General features: G+C 33.5%; 2 protein-coding genes across 5 annotated transcripts; both read left to right on the forward strand.

The window, feature by feature from the left end:
* Positions 1–1,572: 1,572 nt before the first annotated feature.
* On the forward strand, positions 1,573–3,558 carry LOC128188530 (uncharacterized). Its single transcript, XM_052859634.1, has one exon. It carries the CDS (start codon positions 1,643–1,645, stop codon positions 3,212–3,214), a length of 1,572 nt encoding a protein of 523 aa, XP_052715594.1. The 5' UTR covers positions 1,573–1,642; the 3' UTR covers positions 3,215–3,558.
* A 7,956-nt stretch (positions 3,559–11,514) lies between these two features.
* On the forward strand, positions 11,515–27,689 carry LOC128188420 (endonuclease/exonuclease/phosphatase family domain-containing protein 1-like). Of its 4 annotated transcripts, none has more exons than XM_052859462.1 (9): positions 11,515–11,592; positions 17,530–18,705; positions 19,798–19,849; positions 20,059–20,166; positions 20,867–20,995; positions 21,279–21,414; positions 24,334–24,387; positions 24,796–24,936; positions 25,218–27,689. In XM_052859462.1, exons 2-9 carry the CDS (start codon positions 17,750–17,752, stop codon positions 25,400–25,402), a joined length of 1,761 nt encoding a protein of 586 aa, XP_052715422.1. In that variant the 5' UTR covers positions 11,515–11,592; positions 17,530–17,749; the 3' UTR covers positions 25,403–27,689. The 4 variants fall into 4 exon arrangements, with proteins under 4 accessions (XP_052715422.1, XP_052715421.1, XP_052715424.1 ...); XM_052859461.1 differs by lacking the exon at positions 11,515–11,592 and adding an exon at positions 12,154–12,628; XM_052859464.1 differs by lacking the exon at positions 11,515–11,592 and adding an exon at positions 13,487–13,835.
* Positions 27,690–27,915: the final 226 nt, after the last annotated feature.

The raw sequence follows: 27,915 nt of genomic DNA on the forward strand, positions 1-27,915 counted from the left end.
GCATAGAATGTAAAGGCTTCGACTAAATATATGTTTGTTTCTTAGTTGAAGATAACATCAATATTTTTGTTTGTCATATACGTATTCACATAATTAAAATGCATTATCAAGGTAAGATGTTTTGAGTTTTCATACACTCAGGCTGACTGTTACACGAGTTCGAATATTTTGTGGACCCCGATATCAAGGAAATCCTATTTTACCCTGCACCTCATGATTATGCCCCCCTCCCCCGCAAAAAACGAGTTTTAGCAATAACAAGGGAGACTTGTAGCTAAAATATATTGTTTATCCTATACATTTAAGTCGTTATAAGTGCCAAAATGAAAAAAAAAAAAAAAGATAGTCACAGCATCATTTTAGGTCAAAATATCAAGTTTATGAAAATTGATATGAAAATTAATACAAAGATAAAGTAACTCCCAGCCTCCTTGTGCCCATCTATCCTAGGGGATGTATAGATTGTAACTATACTAGCTTATATTGCACGTTGTAAAAACTTTACATTTAGTTAAACTTAAGCTAGGACTTATTCGAATTGCTTTATCAGGTTATAAAAAACTATTAACTTACGTAGTTAAAACAGGCATATTTTAGTCCTTTAACTGTACGATCATCAAACACTGGGCCGGAAAATCGGTGATAAGAAAATAATCATCTTATCAGAGCAATATGTCCCTGTAATCAAAGGAGGGTCAGACTGTCAGAGTGAAATCACCGAACGTAGGCTTAGAGGGAATGTGTCCAATGTACAGTAAATGAAATAATAAATTAGTTGATACATAACTATTTGCAAATTGTAGGGAAGTTATAGTTTGTGTGTTCATGCACGTAGAATACGAAGTTCAAGTTAATAATTTATGATAAACAGAAAGGAGTGTATCCTGCGGTTTCATTCTTGATATTTTGTTAATCAATCATTGGCGGTCATTTGCTCCTTGAAACTAACGACATGCAGCGAAAGTCCTGACAATTTGTTTTTGAATGAATGTATCAAATTGTTAAAATCAGCGCGAGTTGGTTTAATGTATAAAGATATGTTAGTATTATGAGTGCATGGATTTCAAATTGACAGGAACAGATTGTACAAAGAAGGTTCAAATATAGGATCTGTTGATCAGAAGACCCATGCTTTATCCGCCAAGAAACGTTGTTACCAAATTCGCTACCATATCGGTCGGTGTGAATAATTTAACAAGACCTGTTAATAAAATACTTTATATACTTTTATCAATAAAGTATTTTTTTAAATGTGTTAAAATTCTTTATTCAATATTAAAAAATATCATGAAGTTCAATAAATTATATTGATATGACATTAAAGTAGTTTAATAAGTGTATTTGATTTCTATGATGATTCAGAAAAATATTCCTGTTTCATCTTGTGCCGTGTTGTGCCTCCTGATTTATACATTTTTTCCCATTATTAAAAGTACATACATGTTCTGTATTTAAAGAACCTTTACTGTATCCAAACTGAAAGTAAACATTCTGCAGTGATTTTCTCTTTCGAGTATCTGAGTTGTGACTCTTCCGGGTTATTTTCCAGAAATAATAACGTCAATTTCCGTTTTGATCACAGGGCTTGTTATAAATCCCGACGGCGTATTGGGAGTTTAGAGTTACATTGTATTTGATAGTAATGGCTGACCATATATCAGTTCAGGATTTTGGTACATCAATGTACATAAAACCATCCGGCAATTCTAATTTTAAGGGTCAGAATACTGAAAATCAAATTAATCAACGAGGAAAAGAAAACAAATATCTCCGGGTCGGAAATGAAGAGAGGGTCGATCAAAGAAAATCCACGGATTTTGGAAACATATCTGTGAAAAATCTTCAACGAAGTTTGAACTACCAGCTAAATGAAAAGAAAGATGATGTAGAGAACGATAGACAGCCTCCAACGGACACGGGGGAGTATCGAGATCTGATGCAGGCACAACGCAAGGGGTCTTTAGTACCAGAAAATAAGGGACAGGAGAAAACGAAAATCAGCAAAGAAAAAGTCGACTTGAACAAGAGTGTGATAATAAAAAAACCATTGCTGGATGATTTTAGTGGGGTTTCCGTCAAGGATTTATCTAGTAGTGTCATTAGATTGTTTTTAAAGAAAGAAGCTGATGAGGAGAGGCCCAAAAGCGACCAGGGCGATGCCGATTCGTACGAACTTCAACATAAACACTGCTTGTCTTGTTTTGACAAAAGATGCTCTAAAATAAAGGATTGTCCAGTAAATAAGTGTAAAAACCAATGTTGCGAAGCTTTATTTCACAAATGTAAACAACGGGAGCATGATGAATTATGCACATACACAATAATTCGATGCATTAACGAGACACTTGGATGTCGGATGGAAATGCCAAGAAACAAGCTAGCATACCATCTTCAGCATTGCACAAAGATGCAACAACAACAACAACAACCAGAAACGTTACATCCAAGTAATTTTGACAAGCGTGTAAGCCGACATCCTAGTGACCGTTACTCAAGACCATCTCTCAAGATTGAAAATATACATGAGCACTGCCTGTATTGCTTTTGTATTGACTGTCCACAGCAAAAAGAATGCGTGATTAAAAAATGTCCGAACGCAGGTTGTCCGATGCGGTTCCATGGATGTAAAATAAAGGAACACAAACGAATCTGTCAGTTTAAAGAAATCTCTTGCATCAACAAACAGCACGGCTGTGAATATAGATTTTCACGAATTCTTCTGACTGAACATTTACGTGAATGCCCCGTCATGAATTTCGAAGCTTTGAGTTTGCCACCCTACAATCTCTTTCAGAACAAAGAACAGAGTCACCATTGTGATAGCTGCTTCAGAAGAGACTGTACAGTCCAGGTTGATTATAAATGTGCACTTAAAGAATGTTACTGCGGCGCAAAACTCCATGCATGTAAGATGAGGGATCATTTTGAAAACATCTGCCCAGTAGATGTGATGCCATGTATAAATCAGCAGTCAGGCTGCAAAATGTTTCTGACGCGTTGTATGGTGACAACTCATCTCATGCATTGTCCTGCTATGAATTGGAGTTTTCGGAAATTAGATCCAGATAGCAAAACTTCTGATCCAGATTACCTAACTCCAGTTAGTTCAAATAATGTAGATAAAGGCAGTGACGGCAGTGACGCGCATATCTACGAAAAACTCCCGAAACGCAAGAAAAAGAGGAATAAAATGAATAATTGTAAAGTCATGTAAACATTAAGCCAAATGAGACAACGTTTGTGAATGTTTGAGTAGTTCAAATAATTGTGTCAGCCAATGCTGTAATTGTTACTTTGATTCGATTTTTAACGTTTACTCATAAGAAGTGCTCAAATTATCATGGTTGATTAATTAAATATTGTGGTTTTTTTCATTATTATTCAATCAAAAAGTAGAGTGATCGTGTGGAATCTTAATGCATTTATGTCAACCCTTGCTCACTGTTTATTTATATGTAATGAATTGTTTTTCATAAACAATATGTAATCTAATGCTGTGGAAACATTCATTTGTTCGTTGAAAAACATTAAGAAATTTTAATAAAACCAACACATTCATCCATGTGTGCTTTTCATTCTTAATGACATTGAAGTTATAGTTAAGATACACTCAACCACAGTGTATTCTTAGCTGCTTGTGAATGAAATTTATCAGCAAAACAATAGAATTATAAACTGTTCCATGGTTTACATTGATCAATTGATATTACATATAGTATAACAATATATATATATATATATATATATATATATATATATATATATATATATATATATATATATATATATATATATATATATATATCTCTGACCTAGAATTTATAAAAAAGGGAAATCTAGGAAGGAAAATAAGAAAGGGATATTTTTAGTTGGAAACTATGTCAAGACAACTTAACTTTAGATGAGACTTATCGAGCGTTTCCTGTGACAGGTCACTGTGGTGAGATGAATGTTAGCTGTGCCTATAAAAGGCATAAACTCCACTTAAGTTTGATTCTCATTGTCAGAAAAAATGAGGTGTATTCATCTTAGGAAAAATAAAAATTCACTGCGATATGGATAGAAATATCACTGTGATATACAAAGACAAAATTTAATACTAGTACCCTACCAGATGTTTTAATTGACTTCTGGAATTATTAAATATATGCTGTTGCAGTTATAGTGACATAGAAATGCGGTTATATATAAGCGACTTGGTTTATTTTTTAACTTGACGTAAATACCTAAACGTCAGGGCAATTGGTTATTCCTTGTGGGTTTTTTGTTTTTCGAGGGCTACATTGTATATTTCCTAATCAATTTAACAAGGATTACGTGACTTAGACTTCTATGGCATGGCACCTACCATTTCCTTGGTTTTATCCATTTCAAGTGCCGGTCTCTGTCACGCGAAGCCAAATTTAATCTGCAAAACCAAAATTTTATCAATTTGTTACAGGCATACATTTAACGGTAATGTATGCTCCGCTTTAACAATACACACATGTAAAGGGGTTTCTGAATTACCTCAAAAAGTTTAAATTGGTGTAACAGTTTCTTTACATGAAAAGATACAATTATAGATATATACATGCTCTACGTGAGAGTATTTAAATATCATTAGTGTCTTGAGGTTCAGAAATGAAAAGGCAGCAGATTGTTTCTTGATCAACATTAACTATGCCAAAATATTTGGTCCCGTTTTTATTTTACAATCAGAAATACTTGATTGAGAGAAGTTAAGAAATTTTTCTTTAAAGAAAGTTAATATAAAATTTTATGCAAATATATCAAGTGTCTCTAGACCTTCAATAGTTTTATAAAAGATTTAAATCAGAAGCATGATTCTCTTTCAGTCAATTTAAGTGCAAAGTCAACTGTAAGAAAAACAATCTCTCTATGTCATTTTGGTTTCGATACCTGTGTGCAACTTTTAAATAAAATAATTTAAAGGAAATCAACATTCAAATCTGGTCTTTTAATAAGGACATGGAGGAAGGCTACATTGAAAATTCATGAAGTTTAAAATGGATCTTATTTTACGTTTGTCTCAAATATTTGTCACCGTAATCCCATGTATGTTGATACCAGGTAAATGATTTGTTTGTCCTTATTTATTTAGAAATAACTTTAATATTTAACTTTATTATTTAACATTGTCTTTTTAATTTTTATTAAAAAATCATTTAGGAGTTTTCTTTTCTTTTTTCCCTTTTTTGTTTTTGTTTTGTGTTGTTTGTTGTTGCTGTTTTGTTTTGTTTTTTTGTTTTGTTTTTTTTTGTTTTGTTTTTTTTTGGGGTTTTTTTATTTGTTTTTTTTTTTGGTTGTTATTACATACCTATTATTCATCTTTTTTTAAACCCTAATTATTATTTTTCTTTATCTATTCCTCTTTTTTTTAAATTTTGTTTGTTTTGATCCTTGTTTTTATTTTAAATGAAGTTTGTTCTGTTTTTGGTTTCTTTTTATTGTTGGGGGGGGGGGCGGTATTTCATTGTTGTAGATTAACATATAATCTTGCATTTTTGCTAAAAAAAAAAATATTTTTTCAAGTATAAAAATTGGGGAAAATAATATTTTTTGTTTTTGTTTAATTTTTATTGTGATTACAATTCATAGTTAAAAACGAAAGAATATACTTCATTTAGGTATTCATAATAACATTATTTTGAAAATTTTGTACCTAGAAAATCATGCTTCAACAACATACATCCAGCAGGCCTGTTACGGGAATGGATTTGAAGACTACTTGATACCCACTTGTAGAACAGGCGAAAAAATCTACGTCTATGACGTTTTTGTGTATGCAAAACGTAAAGAACTGAATTGTCCGCAAATTGCGACATACTTTGACAGAAATATAACATATTGTTGTAACTATGTCAATGAAAAAGAGGACTGCGGTCAGAGGTACTTCGGAACATCTAGTGACTTTGAACACGCACATTACTCACGATGCTCGGGCATGGAAACTTGCAGCGGAATACCTGTGGCTTGGAACTACACGGAACATTTTTGCGACATATCAATTTTTGACGAGAGGACAAATTACATGAAAATGTGGTACAGTTGTATTCCCGGTGAGACTATTTCAAATTTCGAATCGAATTTCATTTTTTTACTGGTAATGATCGAACACTTGACTAAATGTTTAAAAAATTATTGTTAGCATAACTGCGAATTCCCCGTTTACAAAAAGCGTCACAAATACTTTATTTAATTTTTGTCATAAAACATATTTTTTTCAAAAAGGCTAGTATTTCATTTTTAATATGAAAAAATGTAAAATCAAATAAAAAGTTCCATTATTTTCATTGCTATAAATATTTTATTAGATTTACTAATTTGATGTTATGTAGCAAGTTTTCCAAAGCAATAAAACTTGTAGAACACTTTGAGGAAGAATAACGTTTTAATGATATTTCGTTCTAGATATTTCCTCGATGTCCATCAATTCCATTTCAATGTTGACAGACAACCCCGTATTTCTCTTCAGTGAAAACTATCCAGCAACTATGTCAGAATGTTCTGTCACTTCCGGTGCCACATGCGCACTACAGACAACTAACGGATCTCCTATCCAAATAACTGTATTAGATTTGCAATTAAGCGATGCATCTGGAATCTGTAGTCAGAGACTCTACATCACTGATGGGTTTTCTAATACAGAAATTTCATGCCAAGATAACAACCATTTTCAAAAAAGGATAGTCTATAAAAGTATTAACAGTAGAATTGAAATGCGATTGGACAACACCGTTACATCACCTGCAGGAAAATTCTGGATTCAAATTGAGGGTAAGTAAGACTATTCAAGTTTTCTTTATAAATAAAAAAAATTGTACGTTAGTACGTTAAAAAGAAAACAACTATTTGACATTTCAGCCACTGAAACTCCAGGGAGCGTATCAGTTGAGTGCAGAGCAGCGGCGGCGGTTTATAAATGTGGTTCGTCTATAACAATGATACAAAATGAAGTTTCAACACGTCCAGAATACGAAGCATCTAAAGAATTGGTGACTACTTCTACTAAATTTCTTTTGTCAACAACATATGAATCTGTGTCAGACCAAACCATAATACTCGCAGGAAGCGATGTCAAGGAAACGCTGAAAACGACTACACCCACTAATATTGAGAAATCCTCTCTCATTTTAGAAAGCACTGAAAATTTTGATTCGCAAAAATTCTTAAAAACGAGTTCTGAAATTTTTACTTTTTCTAAAGATATGATCACGTTGTCAAGCGAGGTTAGGAAAATGTCAGAAACTTATTTTGACACTCAAAAATCGTCTCTTTCTTTAGAAGGCAGCGATAAGTTGGACCCACGATTATCGGAGGACTTAAGAACAAGTTCTGAAATTTTGACTCTGGACAAAGAACTGAGCACTAAGCTAAGCGATATCAAGAAAACATCGGAAATTACATCGGATATAAAAAAAACGTCTCTCTATTTAGAGAGCAGCGATGTATTGGATCCACGATTATCGGAGTACTACAAGACGAGTTCCGTATCCAAGGAGATGATAACATCGTCCAGCGAAAAGTGGAAAGTAACAGAAACTTTCTCTGAAGTTCAAAAATCATCTCACTTCTTGGAAAGCAGCGTTAAGTTTGACACGCAGTTTTCAGGAGACTTCAAGACGAGTTTTTTATCGAAAGATATGATCGCTTCGTCCGGCGAGGTTCTAAAAATGACAGAAACATATTCTGATATTACAAAATCGTCACTCTATTTAGAAAGCAGCAATAGTTTGGACACACAATTATCAGAATACATCAAGACAAGTTTTCCGTCCAAGGATATGGTTACTCCGTTCAGCAAAATTGGGAAAACATCAGAAATGTTTACCGATATTCAAAAATCGTCTTTTTATTTACAAAGTACTGAAAAACTTGATCAAAGAGTTTCGGAATACCCCAAAACAAGTTTTATTTCCAAAGATATGATCACATCATCAAGCGAGGTTAAGGAAATAACAGAAATCTTCAATGATGTTCAGAAGTCATCTTTCTCGCAGAGTGTACAAAGCAGCAGCTATTTGTTGGATCCGCGAATTTCGGAGCACTCCACTACTGTACCTTTATCCAGAGATATGATAACTCAGTCAAGCAAGTTTCAGGAAGTGACAGAAATATTTTCTGAAATATATAAATCGTCTTTTTATTTAGAAAGTAGCGATAAGTTGGATCCGCAGTTATCTGAATACTTTAGATCGAGTACTGAAGTTTCAAGTTCTATAGACAGTAATAAGGTCACTTTCTCAAGCGATTTAAAGAAAACATCAGAAATGATTACCGAAATACAAAAATCGTCACTCTATTTAGACAGTAGCAATAAGTTTGACACGGAATTTTCAGAGTCCTTCAAACTGAGTTTATTATCCAAAGATATGACTACTTCGTCGAAAATAACAGAACTCTTTTCTGATATTCGTAAATCATCTCTCTATTTGGAAAGCAGCGTTAAATTGGATCCGCAATTATCTGAAAACTTTCAGACAAGTTCTTACGCTTTCACTCCATCCAAAGATACTTTCAAATCGTCAAGCGAAATAATGAAACCATTGAAAACTTCAGAAATGTACACTAGTACCATTACTCAAAGATCGTCTCTTTTTTCTGAGAGCAGCGACGTTTTGAATCCACGAGATCTTTCACATTCTATATCCGGCATAACGTCTTCCATGCTTTTACTTACAACTACTGATATACTCTTCTCATCCAGTGATTTGGATAGTTCCTCCTCTCTAAACTACTTTTCAAGTAACTCAAAACAATACAAAACAGTATCTGACTTGCTTCTCACGTCGCCACCCGAAACAAGCAGCTTGTCCATTTCTAATACTGGAATAAAGACTTCGCTGACTGATTTTTCTTTTGGTATGAGTTCTTATGAGCGATCTACTCTAATTAAATCGACTCAAGTATTTATGTCAAGTTCGTTCTTGTCTGACAACCTAGCAACATCGATTGCTACTTTTCTTCATTCTATTCTAACTGATTTCTCATCGGATCACAAGTTTCTCTCTACATCTGTACCAGAAAAAACGAAAACGATTGATATCACAACGAGCAAGACAATGGATCAATATTCTAGTAGCTTTGCCTCTAAAACGTTGTCCAATTCACAAGTACCGTTCAGCTTGGAAAAATCATCCACAGAAACAACCTTCTCCAGTGAATCTCTACCACACAGCTCGACTTTACTTGATACTAGAATTGCTACAAGTATCCCACTCCATCCATCCAGTTTAATGATTACAAAGACCAGTTTGAATGAGCAAGCTCTGTCTACTTCAACTGTCACGATGACTTCAGGGTCTGTCATTGACACGTCAGTTGTTTCTGGTCCCTCGTATGTCACTAAGAGTCCTTCGACTTCTTCATACAATACTCCACTGTCCTTCACTGCATCAACATTTAGCAGTTCGATGCTACCACCCTCGACCTCTTCAAGTGAAGCTGTAGCGTCCACATTGCCAACTCCATCATCTCTTACTCTTGATGCCACTGAAGTTACATCAAGCGTTTCTGTAATATCACCAACACCGGCTTCATATGTATCTACCAGTACACCTGCATCATTAACAAATACAATTAAGATCTTAAATGCTCTTTCAACAAGCAACATAATGGCAACGTCGACTTCGTTTTCAACAACTGCTACATCACATTTGACTTCTTCAGGTCTTCCTTTGGTCTCGATTTCAAGTTCATCGAGCAGTGAGACAAAAATGACACAAATTTTATCTAGCGGTGTTATATCTACAACCTCTGCATCATCATTCCCTACCCAAACCTCTACAACGACTGCATCATCAGGCCCTACCAAGACCTCTACAACGACTGCATCATCGGGCCCAACCCAGACCTCTACAACGTCTGTATCATCGGGCCCCACCCAGACCTCTACAACGACTGCGTCATCAGACCCTAGCCAGACCTCTACAACGTCTACATCATCAGTCCCCACCCAAACCTCTACAACGTCTGCATCATCAGACCCTAGCCAGACCTCTACAACGTCTGCATCATCAGGCCCTACGAAGGCCTCTACAACGTCTGCATCATCGGGCCCTACGAAGACCTCTACAACGACTGCATCATCAGGCCCTACCCAGACCTCTACAACCTTTGTATCATCAGGCCCTACCCAGACCTCTACAGCGTCTGCATCATCAGGCCCTACGAAGACCTCTACAACGTCTGCATCATCAGGCCCTACGAAGACCTCTACAACCTCTGTATCATCAGGCCCCACCCAGACCTCCACAACCTCTGCATTATCAGGCCCTACCCAGACCTCTACAACGACTGCATCATCAGTCCCTACCGAGACCTCTACAACGACTGCATCATCGGGCCCCACCCAGACCTCTACAGCCTCTGCATCGTCAGGCCCTACCAGGACCTCTACAACGTCTGCATCATCAGGCCCTACCCAAACCTCTACAACTTCAAGCGCCTCAAATTCCAGCACCTCAGAGCAAGCTCCGGCATCCAGTGACGATTCTTTAGACTTGAGTAAGAAATCCTAGATTATAAAGTATAGATAGTTAGCTCTTTTTGTACATTATATTTTTATCTTTCTGAAAATCCAATAAAAGATCGTTACTTTTTGCTAACATATTTATTAATTCAATATTAGGTTTAATAAAAAGCATTTTATTTTCAGGCTGGGTATTCACAATTTTCCCTGCGACTATCGGCACTGCAACTGTGGTTGGGACCATCATGTATGCGTTGAATAGATGCAAGAAAAGGGTACAGTCTTTAAATATTGTACAAATATTGTATTATATCAAACGTAAAAACGTTGATTTTTTTTCAATCGTCAATATTATATGAAACATTTGATTTTTTTATATTTAGTGCACACATGTAAACAATGATGAAACACCAAGAAGGAGAATTGCATTCGCCTGATGTTTCAAATGGTAGCCTTGGACCTCTATTACAGCGCGGTTTCAATATTGTGTTGCGTTTGACTGTGTCTAAAACATGCCATTGAACATTTTGAGTAATTTATAGTTTACAGTCGTGGTATAAGAATTAACTAATTCTATTGTCTTATCACTAAATGTTTATATTTACCTAAATCTAATTTTTGTTCTTGTCATGTTTTTGTAGTTATACTTTACGATGTTTACTGCGTCTTTTGATAATTTTTGTTATACCCTTCGTAAATAAAATGCGCCATTTGGTTTGAACTTTAAAATGGTTGCACGTGTAATATTATATATTTAAAAAACGACATGGAAAGTTTAACATATTATATGGCTTTGAAATGGTAAATGCATGAATGTACTATATAAACATCTACATGTTAACGTTAGAGAACGTCTACCTTTTTTGAAAATATGTAGTTTAAAAAGCTACAATGATGAGATTCATTTTATAATTAAAGGGCCATCATAAACAAAAAAGTAATGAATTTGGGGAAAAGGGAAGTTGAACAGGAATTTCCTTTCCTCGGCACAAGTACTTTCAATTTAACATGTTTGAAAGTCTCGTTTTATTTACCATCGGGATCGAAGTACGATTATATAAAACGCACTAGAGACACCGGCGTCTTCTATCGATGGAGCGCTTATTTTTAGAAGAAAGGTAGGTGTATCATTTTATGATTATTTGAATGGCAAAATTCTGTCTGGTCATACTGCCAATTTTAGCAAAACAAAGAGAAAAGTCAGTCGTATAGATAACTTTTTTTTTACCAAAGTTTTAAATTTTGTTTTACTGTATTATTTCCTCTAGACATTTTTCGAGTTAAATGCTACTTGTTTCCTCCATATAGACTATAATCATAGATAGACTAAAACCATGATAACTGTATAATACATATCCTTGTTTACATCCAAGTTTTGGACGATATATTAGGCCATGTATAATGTCAGTGGAAAAATAGACTGAGTATCATGATTCTAACTTCGCTAATCCTATAAAATCAACTTGTTGGTCATTGGACGATTGTGGTGACTAAACCGCTCCTTCATTCTACACTTCGTCATGTTGATTTGAACTGTTTTTCTTTTTTTTTTATTAAGCATATTAAGTCAGACGTTAGTTTATAAAAACATTGTAAGAAGTAGCTGGGTTGTTTTGTATAAAGACATCTGGCACTCTTTTCTAATGACATCATGTTTGATTAACATACAATATATTTATAGTGTCCACAAATCAAAATCGGATCTGGTGGCCTATTTTCTTTATATTTTTGTTGAGTTAGTTTGATCAGTACTTGAAGTGATGTGCTTTGTATGACAATTCCATGCACTGATAATTAGAGATTACTGTAAAACAGTTTGCACTCCATTCACTTTGAAGTTTGATCTGGTATTATTAAATCCCAGTAACATATTACATCACATTCTAATTTTAATCTAGAAAATTCTCTTCTCATATAAAGGTAAAATTTAAATTTATATTTTTATTTATAATCACTATCAACGGTGCTGACAAATGTATTTTTGGACTATTGGACCTCTTTCATTTTCAGTTTCAGTCACTACCGTGTCATTTAATACAGTAAATTCTGTGTATATACACAGTGACAGGGGGGAAAACAATCAACTTATGTTATGTCTAGTAGCTGTTCAAGAGTTATTAGTTCAAGACCGGTGTTTTTCTTTTTAAATTACAGGTAAAAATATTTTTGCAACTTGAGACTTTAAATATTTGATTATTAGTAAGCTTTCCAGTGTGAATGGATCATGTAATGTAACAGTCTGAAACATATAATTTTAAATGACCCTTTATCAGGAACTCATACACTGATTTTAGTGTATGTGTACTATCATAATAAGTTCTTTTCTTCATATTTTGATCAAATTTAAGCTGAAATTCAATGTATCAGTTTTTTTTTTACTTTATTAAGAAATGGGAAATACTGATGTCTCAATAGCTGTTCTTTAGTACACTTTACAGGTCTGCATGGGTAATGGTGTCTTAAATACATAATTGTTGGTGGTCAGAGTCTAGACATCACAATGAAAAGAATTGTTGTTTGATATTAATTGAGATCACATGAATATATATTTAAAGTATGAACTATTTTGTTAGAATTATTGGCTCTTCTTTTTATTGATGTTTTAAATTAAATGTGCCTGTAATATTATTTTAATACAAAAAATGAGGTGTATTGGGTCAGTCATCCATGTAAGTTAATGCATTGCCAAGATGTTTATAATTTTATTGGAGAGATGTGATTTATCAAAGAAATAAATCGGGCCATTTACGGGGGTAGCATATTTAAGACAGGCATTCACTTTGTTTATGTGTGGGTGTACTGATAACGCCCTCAAAAGAAAAGCCTTGGTCTTATTTAATCGATGTTCCATTGGTGATGATGTCAACAATAACTCTTATTAGGGTTAGTTTTACGCCCTGACTCAGTCATTCAAAGAGAAAACATGGTGGTGAGTGTTAAAATGCATACCTAAGGTAGTTTTTCTTGCTTGTAGAGTATGTAATTTAATCTTAATAAGCGTGCAGTACAAGTATTTATACAGAGTTTCATTGTTTGTTTATTTTATCCTATCTCAAATGTTGCATTATTTATTTGCACTGAAATTTTTTAGAGGATTTTGAAAAATAAATCCCGTAGGAGGGATTTGGGAAGGGCTCTTTGTTTGTAAGACGGAAATTGATTTCACAGTGCTATAACCCAGGACAATACATTACCTGAGGATGTACAGGTCCAAAGCTTGGAGTCACAGTTATGTTTACCTAATGAAAATTTATTGATTGTAGATCTGACATGTTGAATGTCTTGTGCTATTGAAACTTACTTTATCTAAAATATGAAATTTTACATTGTCTGAAGAACTTAACAAAGAGTTGGAATACAAGTAAGTGTTGCAATTTGGTATATATTAAGGTTCATGCATACCATTCACAGTGTGTATATTTAATATACTCTTATTTCTCTTATGTATGCAGTTTATCCTAATGGGGGGGGGGGGTGGTACTTGCAAAATAATGAAATTAAAGAATATATGTAATGAACTTCATTTTTATTAGCAATATTGAATACATGAAGTTGTACACCAAGCAACAAATCATTTTCATCAAGCTCTTCCTTATCATAAATATCTGCAATGTATGATCATGCTGTATCATTATTCCAGTACTATGCACTCAAGGTTTCACAGTTCACTGTATATCTGATTCTAGTATTGGGGAGTCATTTTTCAGACAAGAGTATATATATACATGAATTCTCTGACAATGGATACCTGGATGTTAATTCACACAGTTGTCCACTTCTATGTTCAGTGAAATGCACATAACTACATGTACATGCAGCTTAATGTGTACATTAATTTGCAAATTAGGACTGGTTGGTAGTAGGTTTCCACATTCGGATGAATTTTTTATACTCGTATTATCAACTTTAGTAACACTCTTCATTCCGAAAAGTTATTGTTTTCAGTTTTGATGAATTTTACATCTTTCAGTTTGATTATATAAAATAAAATGCTGGTTGAATTTCAGAATTTGGAATTGCTATAAGATTTGTCATGTAGGCCTGCATGGAACAGAGCTAAGCAAACTTGTGTCTGATGTTTCCTAGAAAAAACATGATGGGAAATTAAAAACCTAAGTTTTGCTTTACAACATCAACTTTGTGAAATTAGATCATTCATTTATTATATGAATTATATACATCAGATATCCATCAGTCTGTTTTAATTATAATTTTTTTTTACATAGTTTCTTTTTGCATAAAATTAATATTCTTTTTGTCAATTGATTTTTGATAAAATGTGTATCAATATAGGTGTTGATAAAAAAAACCTATCGTTGAATCTTTTGACTTGAATCTCCAACAATGCAGCAGGCTTTACTTGGCAAAGATTTTATTTTTAGCAGAAAACATCAGTTGGGAATCAGATTAAAATAATGTCCTTAGATCCGCTCACATTGAGTATGCACTCATTTTCCCATAATTTCATGGTGATTTTTGTTGACAAATCTACAGGAACCTGGATTTAATTTTTTGATACCAGAAGGCACCCATGCTGTCCTTTCACTTCTTGTCCTTTATTAATAGCCACATCTTTGGCAGAAATATTCTGTGAACTTGACTGTCCAGCTGCAGTTTACTTTGATTTTAAGCAGCTTGCATTAGTGACAATCTCTATTATTATTGTTTTAGCTGCAGGTCTGTAGCTCCAGGTCTGAAAAAAATTTGATTGGATGACCTACAGTGCCACCCATTGAAAAAATTGTTTATTTATTGCGCACAAAAAGGTGTGCTAGTTTTGGACTGATTTACCTCCTGGCTCCAAGGTCGTCCATCCAAATTTTTTTCAGACTGGGAGCAACAGACCTGCAGCTATTATTGTTTAAAAAATAAGTATGAAAAAAAAATGTACATGTACGGAAATATAGTCAGAGTGAGGTCAGCCATTAGAACTTAAGGAAAAACAACTAAATATCTGTAGATGTTTGTTAGTATAACAGAAAACAGGAAGCCATTTATTTGATTGATTATGTATATGTATATCATTCATTGTTGAATCATGAATCGCTTTTCTATCTGTTGTCTTAAAGATATGTGATCATTAATGAGTCTTCAGATTTCTCAATTTATAGCTAAAATGGACGCATTCCTTACATTGCAAAATTTACATTGAGGGGAGGGTAGACACTAGTATTGAACTATTCATGATTTTATGCATGATTGTCAACACATACGTCCTTATATCAGTACATGGATAGCTTCAATAGAGTGAGAAATACATACTTACAATATAAATCAATTCATTGGAGAGTTTAGGATGGTATTGTCTAAAAGTAGGCACCAAATCAGTGTAGGAAAAAAGAAGTTGGAAATTAATAGGTCATCAAAGGTTAATAGTCATGTAAGCCTAAGTTTTTTCCAAGACCCATGAGTATTGATTCCTGTGAATTTGACCGATTCAGCACTTGTCTCTCTCTCTCTCTCTATCGCAGCAGTCCTTTATTTAGATCTACGGCCCTTGAACTCTGATCTAAACTTACTGGCCGTAGTGTAATTGTTGTTGACAAATGATGTCCCTGTGTGAGATTTATTGCCCTGCTGTACAGACAGATACACAGAGAAGATTGCCTAATTAAAGACTGTCTGTTACTGCCTCCCGGGACAGGGGGGCCTGAGATCATTCACACTGCTAGTGTGGAGCTGACAGACAGATTGGGAAAGAGATGATTAGGGGTAATAAAACTATAGGGATTTATCATTGAAGTGTGATCAATTGTGATGTACAGTGTGGTGGATTTTTTTCTTCTTTCTTCTAAGATATATAATAATGTTCCTGTATAGAGAGAGTATTAAAACTTGCGACAGAAGGAATTGACATGTTAAAATGGAATATGTGACTTAATTTCATGAATGAGGTGGGATAAAATCTTGATCATAATGTAAAAAACCCAGTTTATTTGGGATTTTTTATTAGTTCTTCATCTTTTATCACATTAAGTGCTTTCCATTCAAATTGTTTTGCTGATCACAACACTGTCAAGACAAATTGCATTTTATAATACATAATGCTAAGTGTTCATAAAGTGATTGAAGGAGATGTACATAGGAGAGTTTGATGGACTTTGTACGCTGGTACTTATCATCCTATTGATACAAGTGCATTGTTGTGCCTGGTACTGGCCAGCTCAAGTGATACACAACTGATCATTGTAGGTCAGATATTGAATGCAGTCACTGTTATACAGCTGGTCTTAATCAACAAACTCATGTTAATGTGGGGTTTTCAGCTTAAAGTACACTGTACACATTAATGCACATGGAATCATGCATACAGAGTATCTCTTTCAGATATTTTAAGTCAAGAATTAAAAGAATGTAACACATTTCTAGAATTGCAACATTGGATGATAGCTAGTGAAAGGTTAAAGATGTGATAAAATCATTTTAGATTTACATATAGAGTACCTATCTGATGATATATTGTGTTCATGGCAGGTCTAAAATGCTACACTAAAAATCTTTACACTCCTGCATAATCTACTGCTAATCATAAAAAATAAATGTGTGACAGATGTTTATGTAAATGGTTAATTGTAGTATATTTATATATGTGATATTGTACACAATGTATTTGATACTTCAGATGATACAAATGTATATGCCTATCTAGGTTTTTATCTTCAGGCAGTCTTATTACCTGTTTGCATCAACTTAAGCTGTTGCACTCAAGTACTGCAGCATTCTTTTTTCTTAGAACCACTATAAATCTTTGATGCATTGAAGGAACTGCCATAAAGTAGTGAGCAATTTTTGTGGAGAAGTAATGCAGGGCATATAGGAGGCTTTTAGAGAAAATATTTCTCAAACACACTTGCTTCCCCACTGATAATGTTCTTCTGCTCCTATATTCAAAGGACTTCATTTTTTGGTGTTTCAATAGCTCAAGGAGCCCTGTGTCTTGATATGACCTAGATGACTTTGAAAGATGTCAGATAAATTGTTGAGAGGTCCTAGTTAGTGCTGAATTTTATATGTGTAATACAAGTAGACTGACTATTTTTTTTTCCATTTTTTAGATGAAATGCAGAGATTGTTATTTCAACAGAAGAAGTTTTAACAAAAATGAAGTTGCTGAGTTTTCCTTGACAGCCACCTGTATGGATGTGTATAATGCAGAAGTCTGATCAATGACAACAGACTACGGCAGTCTGTGTCATTGATGGAGACAGGTATTGACTGAAAAGTTAACCGAACGAGTGAGTGATTACTGGGTCTTTTGACTCGCACACAGAGAGAATGGGGGCCATCAATAGCTGCTGCATCCCCAAACATTTGGAGGTGGACCCAAGTACCCCAAAAGTGAAGGGGCATAAGCGAAACTTGAGTGCAGCTTTTAATATGTCTGCACTGCTTGGGGATGATTCTGCTCAAAATCTGTTGAATATAAATTATGCTACGGAGGAAGAGTTGATGACCTTGCCTGGGATCAACAGAACTACAGCAAAAGGGATTATCGAGTATCGCAGGAAAATTGGAGGATTTAAGAAAATTGAGGATGTGGCTTTAGTGTCTGGTGTCGGTGCAGTGAAGTTGAATTTGATTCGGGATGAGATCACGGTGTCGATTAAGCAGTCGGGTAGTTCTGGTCCCCCATCAGAGGAGATCTCGCCGACTGGAAGCCGGTCAGATGTGTCGTTTAAAAGCGAGACTTCAAGAAAATCAAATGGGAAAATCAATGTGAATACTGCTAATGTTTTCCAGCTAATGAAAGTCAAAGGAATTGGACAAGTTCTTGCTGAAAATATAGTAACATATCGGGACAAAAAAGGACGGTTTAAGGCAATCGACGATCTTATTAAAGTGAAAGGAATTGGTCCAAACTTACTTAGTGCAATAAGAAACCAGTTAGCTGTAGATGATAGTGAAAGCTCAAATAATACTCAACCAAATGGACATCTACCAGCATCTGCTGAAAATGATAGGATTAATACAGTTTCACCAAAACCCCCTAACACTGACCATAATAATCACAGTAATTGTAGGATATTATCAACGTCCACAGAAAATATGTTAGACATTCTACAACCTATTTTCAAATCCGGTGCAAGACCCAAAGTCACACCTTTTAATTTCAAGCACAAGAACCGTTCAGTGGTTAGACTTGCTTCGTGGAATGTGGAGAGATTCGATGGCGAGAAGGCAGACAATGTAGGGGTCAGGGAGGTCATTTGCATGACTATACTGGAGAATGGGTGAGTGTGTAATTAGTTCAGGTACTGCAACAAGCGGCTACTGTTGTGGTGAATTAATCATGTGTCTGGTTTCCTCTGAATCGGCTGGTGTTCATTGTTTGTTCACTGTTTTCTCCGCTTGTTCCTGGTGTCTTATGATCTGGTAACGTCACTCCATTAACCCGATTCATTATGGGATAAGAGTAAAAACTGTGACACACTGATCAGATAGATGGAGATTAAGGCAGATTTTTGTGTAATTAGCACTGATGCATCTTCAGCTAAACAGTTAGAAGCTATTAATTATCAAAATAACGACCCTGTGTGTATCTAAGAGTTGCTGCACTGACTTGTTTTAGTTTCTGTCTGCGATGTAATTTGAACCATGTCAATTAGTCATGATATTGTAGACCCCTGGCTCAGAGAGGAAATTATGTCTAATTAATATTGTTAATAGTGGCAAAGTAATATGCAAACCTCTGCAGACTCTCAGTATATCAATATTAGTAGCAGCTGACAGTGAAAACATTTTATTGTAACAGAATAGTATATATATCTCTATGCTTTGGATAATTCTGCCATTTGTACGGAGATGTACTGTAACCATTAACTACCTTGTATGTTTCTATTTTAACTTTGAAATTGTCAGATTTCGTTGGGGATCAGAATTTAAAATAAACATATTACATTGATGTCTCATTACAGTGAAATCTTATACCCTCAGCAATGTTAAATAACTTTAAAGTACTAACTGGTAAATCCCGGAAATTGTTTGTTCATGTACATGTATCATAGTTTGGGCTTTGATGTTTATGAAATGTGTGGTATTAATCGTATAGTGTTTTGTAACTTTAATAAGACCTGACAAACACTTCTCTCATAATTGTGTAAATTTTGATCAGATTTTCCAGTTCCGTGTAATGTACCAATTGACTACCTTTCAGTAGTTCATGTACATGATGTAGGTGTGCCACCTATACAGTACAAGTAATATGTTAAAGATATTCATATCTTACCATCTATTAACAATAAATGTAAAATTCATCTTTATTCATCATTATAACTTTTCTAGTTTGACAACATGTTTAAATACCTTGTAATATTTTCCTTTAGCTTTGGTGTTGTTGCATTCCAAGAGTTAGCAGATGAAAGTAGCCTTAACAAGGTATCTCATATGACTATGCATTCATTATGCTTCATGTTAATTAGTGTATTGGACTTGTGTTAGTTATAATTTTAATCAAAATCAATGTTTCATACCATAGTACTTTTGATGCAATTAAAAAAGATATATGTTAGTACTATTTTTTTTAAAACTAATACAAAGAAACTTTAACTTTGATCATGTTGATCATTCAAATTTTATCATTACAGATTTGTGATGAATTGAACAATCCCACAGTCCCCCGCGTTAAGAGTTGGGCAGGAAAGCGAGGGGCGTGGAAATGTGTGGTGTCTAAGTCAACTGGGAGGATGTATAGAGTAGGCTTTTTATAATGATGCACTGTTAGTGGGTCCCTTCCTTCATAATAGGATGGTTATTAATTTTTGTTTAGGGAAGTCTTTGTTACTAAGAAAGAGTACATGTTCGGAAATTTGAAGTGACATTGAAAGGAAATTTTTTTATTGTCAGGAAGGAAATTGACAATTAAATACCGTACTTAAAACCTCTCAAGGACTGTTCAGATTATATGTATAGAGTGTCTGTAGAGTGTGAATGATACATGTATGACAGATCAGTGTACACACATTTGAAGCTTTATATAGAATTGTCACAGTAATGATTATATGCTTTTAATTTACATGAACTGGTATTTATATGTTTTCTGATTTGTTGTTTAAGTACTTCTTCGTTAGGCGTTCAGAGAATTTTTTTCTCAAATAAATGGTAAATGTACTTGATTTATGTTTAGTTGTGATGAGATATAGAGAAGATGAAACTACATGTATATGTACAGACTAAGATCCCAAACTCCTAACTAGTTTAGCAATCATTGAAAATGGGAAGTAAAACTTATTGATAGTTTTGCTTCTTTGAATACAGCCAAATTTAGTAAAGCATAGTATGTCAATTAATGTATATGTCTACAGAATGAATCATGTTGATTAGTGATGCCGATAATGCATGTATGTTAACAGTAGATTTTGATTGCCTTCTCATTGTCTCTGTTTTCTGTTACAGAGTATGGAATACAATGGTTTTCTGTATGATACATCACAAGGGATTTCCCTGAAAAGTTCTGCTATTTTGGAGAAGCCAAACAAAGCCACCAAAGATTTTGTTCGTAGACCATTTGTAGGAATTTTCAAGGTAGCTGGACATGTATCTGCACTTCTTTATACTCAGCTGGTGGATAACTTGATGTGCACTTCTATGTATTGTATTGTGAATTTTAAATCAAAATCATTCAAAATCATTACAGAATTTAAAAAAAATAAAAATATCACAGGTTTTGACAGCATTTGTTTAATGGAGTCTTAACTACGTGTAATTGTAAATAATGTCAAGCTTCACTGAAAAAATTAAACTGATTCAAAGTACCTTGCCATTTTTGCTGTAAGAACTCCTTCACCTACTTGATGTTTCTCTGTAGATGAAGAGGTTTGACTGCATTATAACCAGTGTCCACCTCAAGGCCACAGGGCTAAGCAATGAGGACCTGGATCAACTCCAGGCTGAGATAGACAAGGTGCCCAAGGTTGTGAAGGCTTTAGAGGACCATTACCCAGGTACAGCTGACAATCTAAAAATCTCTCACGGTTATAGAATTTTTTAATATATTTATTAAAAAAAAAATTTAAGTCATGCAGAGCTTACTGACATTTGCAAAATGCATTTAGGAATCCAATATTTATCAGAGGATATATAATGTATATTGGGTCAAGGTCATGCAGTCCAAAAAATTACAAGAATAGTGGTTTAATATTGGGGAAATATGTTAATAGACCATTGATTATGCTTTGATCCAGATAACTGTGCATTAGATGATGATATTTATTTTACCAAAGACTGAAGGTTCAAATCCCTTGGTTGTCACTTAATGTCATGTATTGTGTACTTGGACAAAGCACTTAATTTATATCCATTGTCCTAGTCCTCCCAGCTAAATGATGGGAAAGGTTTATACTAGGAGTTAATCTGCAATGGACTGCATTACCGTAGGTAGAATTATTCTACTAGAATACAGGAGGATTGTGTGACTCTCATTTGCATAGTGTAGAGATCATGGATGTAACTGCTGGTCCTTTGCTTGCACCCCATGGCTTGGAAAGGAAAAATTTGAGGAGTTCAAGAACTTACTGAATTCAGTTTGGAAACTGAGACCTACAAGCATCTTAATAAGGTTGAATATTGAGATGCGAAATCCTCAAAAAATTATTGTTGTTTGTTATGTATGGGTTTAAAAGTGTTATTGTATGTTTATATGTGGATGGAAATTTGAAAATGGAAATATATATTGCATGAAAAGAAAACATGAAGTTATAGTAGCTCTCACTTATGTACAATGTTTACCAGTGTATTGGAAAATGTACACACTCTTCATAGAAGAGATGCATTTTTAAACTGGAGTTCAAGTTTACTTCACTTGTTGCGCATTTTGTAATTGAATATCGACAGTGCAGTATATATTTTCTGTTTTAATGGTCTAGGTAAGTCTTGTGTGTAGAGTGGCATTTGATTAAAGGTGTCCCAATTCAGTGTCAACATTATATGGGTCTTGTTGTGAACTATTTGTGTGTTAAATACCTGTCTGTCACATGCCTCAGACTACTTTTCTACTGTAACAGTATTCCGTCATGCATGTACACGGACATTGTTTTGAGATAAAACTTAAGTCAGTCAATGAACTAGGCAGGCCACCAATATCAGGGTCAATAGTTTGGTGCATGCCCTATGTAAATAACTTGTCTTTATTATAATAAATGTTGGTTAATGTTCCTAAAAGATAAAATAAATAGGATTAGGATAAAACTGTTTCCTTAATGATCTTATGATAAGGCCTATAATTGTGTGTTTAGGGTAACACTAATGAAAAAATTAGGTTAGGTAGGTAGGGATTTTTTAAAAATTTTATCATATTTTTTTCTGCATGAATCCTTAGAATGTTATTTTGTGTCATACTTAAAAACGGATTTTTTAATAGAAATAATATAAAATTCACAATTGGATAAAAACAGACATCTAAAAATGGTAGGATCGGGGCATTGTAGGTTAGGTCGGGTTACCCTAAACACACAACTTTTTTTTAAGCCTAAAATGGTAACTGTTCTTGTGACCGTATGTTAAATGAATGATATTTTGTTGTACATGTACCCGTATATATTAATTATGAATGGGAATAAATAATAATTAATCATGCTTTACTAAGTCTACATGTATTGATCGATTTGATTATTTATTTATAGTCATGAGCTAAATGACTATTTCAACATCCAACCAAAAGATAACAGTTCCTGTTCAGTAAATATGCAAGTATGGTGGAGTATACTAAATCATTTTGTACCTAGATTAACATTTGAATTGCCATACTGTGATGTTTAATGCTTACCGGTAAAAAATAGAACGCAGTATGAAGAGGACCTCAAATTAATTAAACTTTGTCATCAATTTCTGACCTTGACTTCTGTATGACATTGACTTCACCACTCCTTTTATTAACCGGGTTTTCCAACTGAAAAATCTGGTTATTAAAATGGTGAAAATGGCGTGCGGGCGGGCGGCTGCCTAAAGGGTACCCTCATTGTACAGATAACCCCTCCTACAGTTTTCAAGATAGGAAGTTGTTCTTTTGCAGATCAATTGTACACATATCAGAGGTGTGCATATTGCTAGAATTTTGATTTCCGATAATTTATCAAAAAAATACCAGCTTTTGAACTTAGTCATTTTTTGGCACAATATTGCATATAGGGTACCCTCATTGTACGGATAACTCCTCCTATAGTTTTCAAGATAGGAAGTTGTTCTTTTGCAGATCAATTGTACATATATCAGATGTGTGCATATTGCTAGGATTTTGATCTGGATAATTTATCAAAAAAATACCAGTTTTTGAACTTAGTCATTTTTTGGCAAAATATTGCATATAGGGTACCCTCATTGTACGGATAACTCCTCCTACAGTTCTCAAGATAGGAAGTTGTTCTTTTGCAGATCAATTGTACATATATCAGAGGTGTGCATATTGCTAGGATTTTGATTTCGGATAATTTATCAAAAAAATACCAGTGAAATATCCATTTCACTGGATACGGGGTGACAAGGATTATGGATGCAGTTCACATAAAAGAAAACCCGGTTTGCTTTCACATTGACAGCTTTTCACTTGTTGTGTTTAGCTCAGTTTCAAAGAAATTGTTCAAGATTTTTTTTATCAACTTCATATTAGTATTAAGAGTAATTCAAATTTGTCACAATTTTCTGACCTTGACCTTCTCTATGGCATTGACTTTTTTGTGGTCTGACATTAACAGTCTGATGTCATGTTTATGTATAGATTTATACATAAACACATATACATACGGTAGATTTATGGATTTCATGTATATATTCTGTTTTGATATTGTCAAAGGCAAGTTTTAGCAAGGTATACATGGACTGGTATTCTGCACTTTGCTATATATGTGTTTTTCTCTAATTGTTTCTAGGAGAGAAGGATATTATCTTACTGGGAGACTTTAATTTGGAACCCGACCAGGAAGGTGAGACAAAACTATATTCATCTGCTTTAGTGTAAATAACAGGTGCTAGCTGTCATTTGATCATTATATTACTGATAAAATGCTTAAGTTTTCTGATCATACTTCCTGCATATACTTTGCTTTCTTTACATTGTATTATCAGTAAGCATCATTTTTCATGGATATAGAAAAAAACCATAGTTTCAATGATATATAAGTATGTGAATAATGGTTCTTTACTGAAGGCAGTAAAATTATCAACACTTTTCCTTTTATCAACATCTCATTTCATCGATGAGATTCTCAACAGTTTATGTAAAAATTGGCATCAGTGAATAAAGAGGAAATGACAAAACATGGAGTATGTCTTTATGATTTGGGCCAAATTATGTTTTACAAGTTTAATACTCGTTATTTTTTGTTTTACAGATTTCGACTGCTTGCGTAATAAAGGATTCTCCAATGCAATACCAACAGGAACATTTACAAATATCAGCAACAAGAATATGAAAGGTAGTAGGACATATGATCATATCTGGCTGACCAAGGAGACCAAGAATATAACCTCTGGTAATGATCCAATTTTACCTAATTTCAAAATATACTCTTTTAAATTTTCATGGGTTGAATCTAATATCAGTATACGATGGATTCGAAGTGTCTTTTGATGTAGCCATAATAATATGCATATAGTTAATTAAAATCAGAGTGAATTAAATATATTGTTTATTTTGGTATCTAACCAAGATATTTGAGTAGTGTTTTAACACATGTTATGCACCTTGTATAATTATACTGTCTTGTTTGTTCTTATGTATTTCCATTGTTCAAAAGTATATTTGTTTCTGCAGGGAACTCTGGAGTGGTAAGGGAGGGATTGACCAATCCCCTGATCCCCAACGGCTGGAGCTGGGGTGGGGTGGTCAGTGACCACTGCCCTGTGTGGGTGGAGATCTATGTGGGCAAGGACCTGGACATTGCAGACTTAAGCACTGGGGCAGAGGCAATTAAATTCACCCTTGGAACGGAAGGATGAACAACTAAATTTCATCTTCATTTTTTTTTCATATCCTCCTTGGAATTACATTTCATCCATTTTTTTTTATCATATTGAAAAATCTTGCCATAACTTTATTTTTGGTTTCTGTGAACAGAATTATTATTAGTTTTCAAATTGGTTGTTCATCAATTTGGGTTTGATTACTTGTATCTAATTATGGTGAAAAGTAAAATATTTTTAAATGGGCATTTGTTGATAACCTTGAAAAGGCACACAGGTAATTTAGCTGTAGAATTAGTAAATTAAGCATTATCGTTTCCTACAAGACAATTTCTAAGGCTGACAAAGTTTTGTTTTCTCAGTATGTCTTTGTTTTAGAACATTATTTGATTTTACCACCAAACATTTCAAAATACACTGTTGTATGTCTTTCCCTACAGACATATCCTGTAAATGTATTTTTATTAAAAATCTTTTTTTTATGTACTGCACTTTTATTATTTTTTTTAAGTCTTATATTAAAAGAAATTTTTCTTAAAGTAATCAATGAAATTGATATTAGTTTAATAAGCTATCATTGTATCTACCCATAAAACCAATGTGATACATGTATAATAGTTTGTAGATAATTGTGTATGCTTAACATATACTTACATATATTCTTTCATCAACAAAATGCAATTTTTTTCTCTTTGTGATTTTTTAATTTATTGAATGAGATTTTAAAACAATGCATTCTTGCAATTTATATATCACACTTGTGTGCCAAAAATGATTTTAATGATAGCAAAATAGCCTTGTTGTTATCATGATATCAACGATATCATTCACAAAATCATCAGGCTTTAGAATTTCATCTATTATAACCGTAATCCAGTGGCTTAGATAATGTCTGGGCCTTTCGTGTTAAATTGAAAGAAAAACTCTTGTTAAAGACTAATGAATTGTATGCCAGTATCCAAATACATTTGAGTGTATATACATGTAAATGTGTGTATTTATATAATGTTTAGTTATCTAAATAGGGTATTAAAAATAAGGGTTTAAAAGATTTTTCCATATTTACCTTATCACATTACAAATTATTAAAATATCATTTTAAAGCTTACCGTATATTGTAGCATGTAACATTTTATGACACAAAAGCATTACATGTAAATAAGTGTCAAATGTTTCCAGACAATCTGTGTGACAAAATTCAGTCAATTTAATTACATATTTATGTGAACAATCATGACAATACAGCACAGGTACATACTTATTTCAATTATTTTTTATTAATTTTTTTTTCAATGATATAATTTGATCATAAGGTTTATTTTTAATATCTTTTGTTTGAGGGAAAGATATTTACTTTTCCTATTTATTACATTATTTGATTCATCCATTGTGATATTAACAATGCATTTTATGTCTCAGCAATATCTTCATATCCTTTCCCACCATATATCAGTGATGGATGTTGAATGTATTGAATTTATTCAGATATGGTGTGATTTTTGTTAACATTTAATTGCTCAACAATATTTCATGTGCTCCAATTTTTATTGAACTTAAAAATTTTCATTCATAAACTCTGTTTTTCGTTAGTCTTGTTTTTACATATACATGTACTGCAATCAAGTAAACTCATTTAATGATTAAAACATTAAAAGTAACTTTAAAGAAATATCAGATTTATGCTTAGTACTTTAAATGTTTTAATTGTATGTCTTTTTGAATGATCAGTTAAAATCTAAAAATGAAATTCTTCAGTCTCCAGTATTTTAATACATTGTATGTTCCTGTGAGGATCTCCTTGCGAAAACATCAAATATACAACATTTCATTTCTGAAATTCCACCAGTTATTATAAAGAGTTAACCATGAATTGAAGTTTACAAATTTATTAAAAATTCTTTAATAACCAATTTAATTTTCAATTTTTGGAAAAAAAGAGGACATTCTGTCGTTAAGAGAAAGAGAGTTTTGTCCTAGATGGGTATTTAATGAAGCATTATCTTATTGTATTGCATTGTATAACAAAGTTAATGCTATTCATCTTAATAAACTTGGTTAGAAAATGCTACTGCAATGTCATTAAAATGACTCACAGTATATTCTTGAAAATAGCATTTCTTTCTAATTGTCAAAATGTTTTTAGTTGAAAATGAAATCTTTATGAAATTATTTTTGTTTTAATTCACAATATTTCCTTGGTTTTAATGCTATTGTTTTATTGATAGAAGCAATGTGGCTGTAAACAGAATTAACATAATCAGGCCAGTGGTGGAGAAAAGAATCATGTTCAATTATCATAGACAAATAAATATCAAACAATGAACCTCTCTTTTTTGTCTTTGTTTACCCTGGAAGACTGCATGGCTATACACATGTATACGGAGTGATTCTTCTATGGGGAAGTCTCACTGTATAGCTACTCCTCCAGATGGAAGATTTAATATTTAACCACTCTTCTTCAGATGTCTTACTATCTCATCTTTTGGGAAGTCTTACTACTAGTATTTAGCTTGACTGTATACATATAGCTGAAATTTCTCTTTTTTAAA

The sequence above is a fragment of the Crassostrea angulata genome, chromosome 6 (assembly GCF_025612915.1).
Source record: "Crassostrea angulata isolate pt1a10 chromosome 6, ASM2561291v2, whole genome shotgun sequence".
NCBI classification, from domain to species: domain Eukaryota; kingdom Metazoa; phylum Mollusca; class Bivalvia; order Ostreida; family Ostreidae; genus Magallana; species Magallana angulata.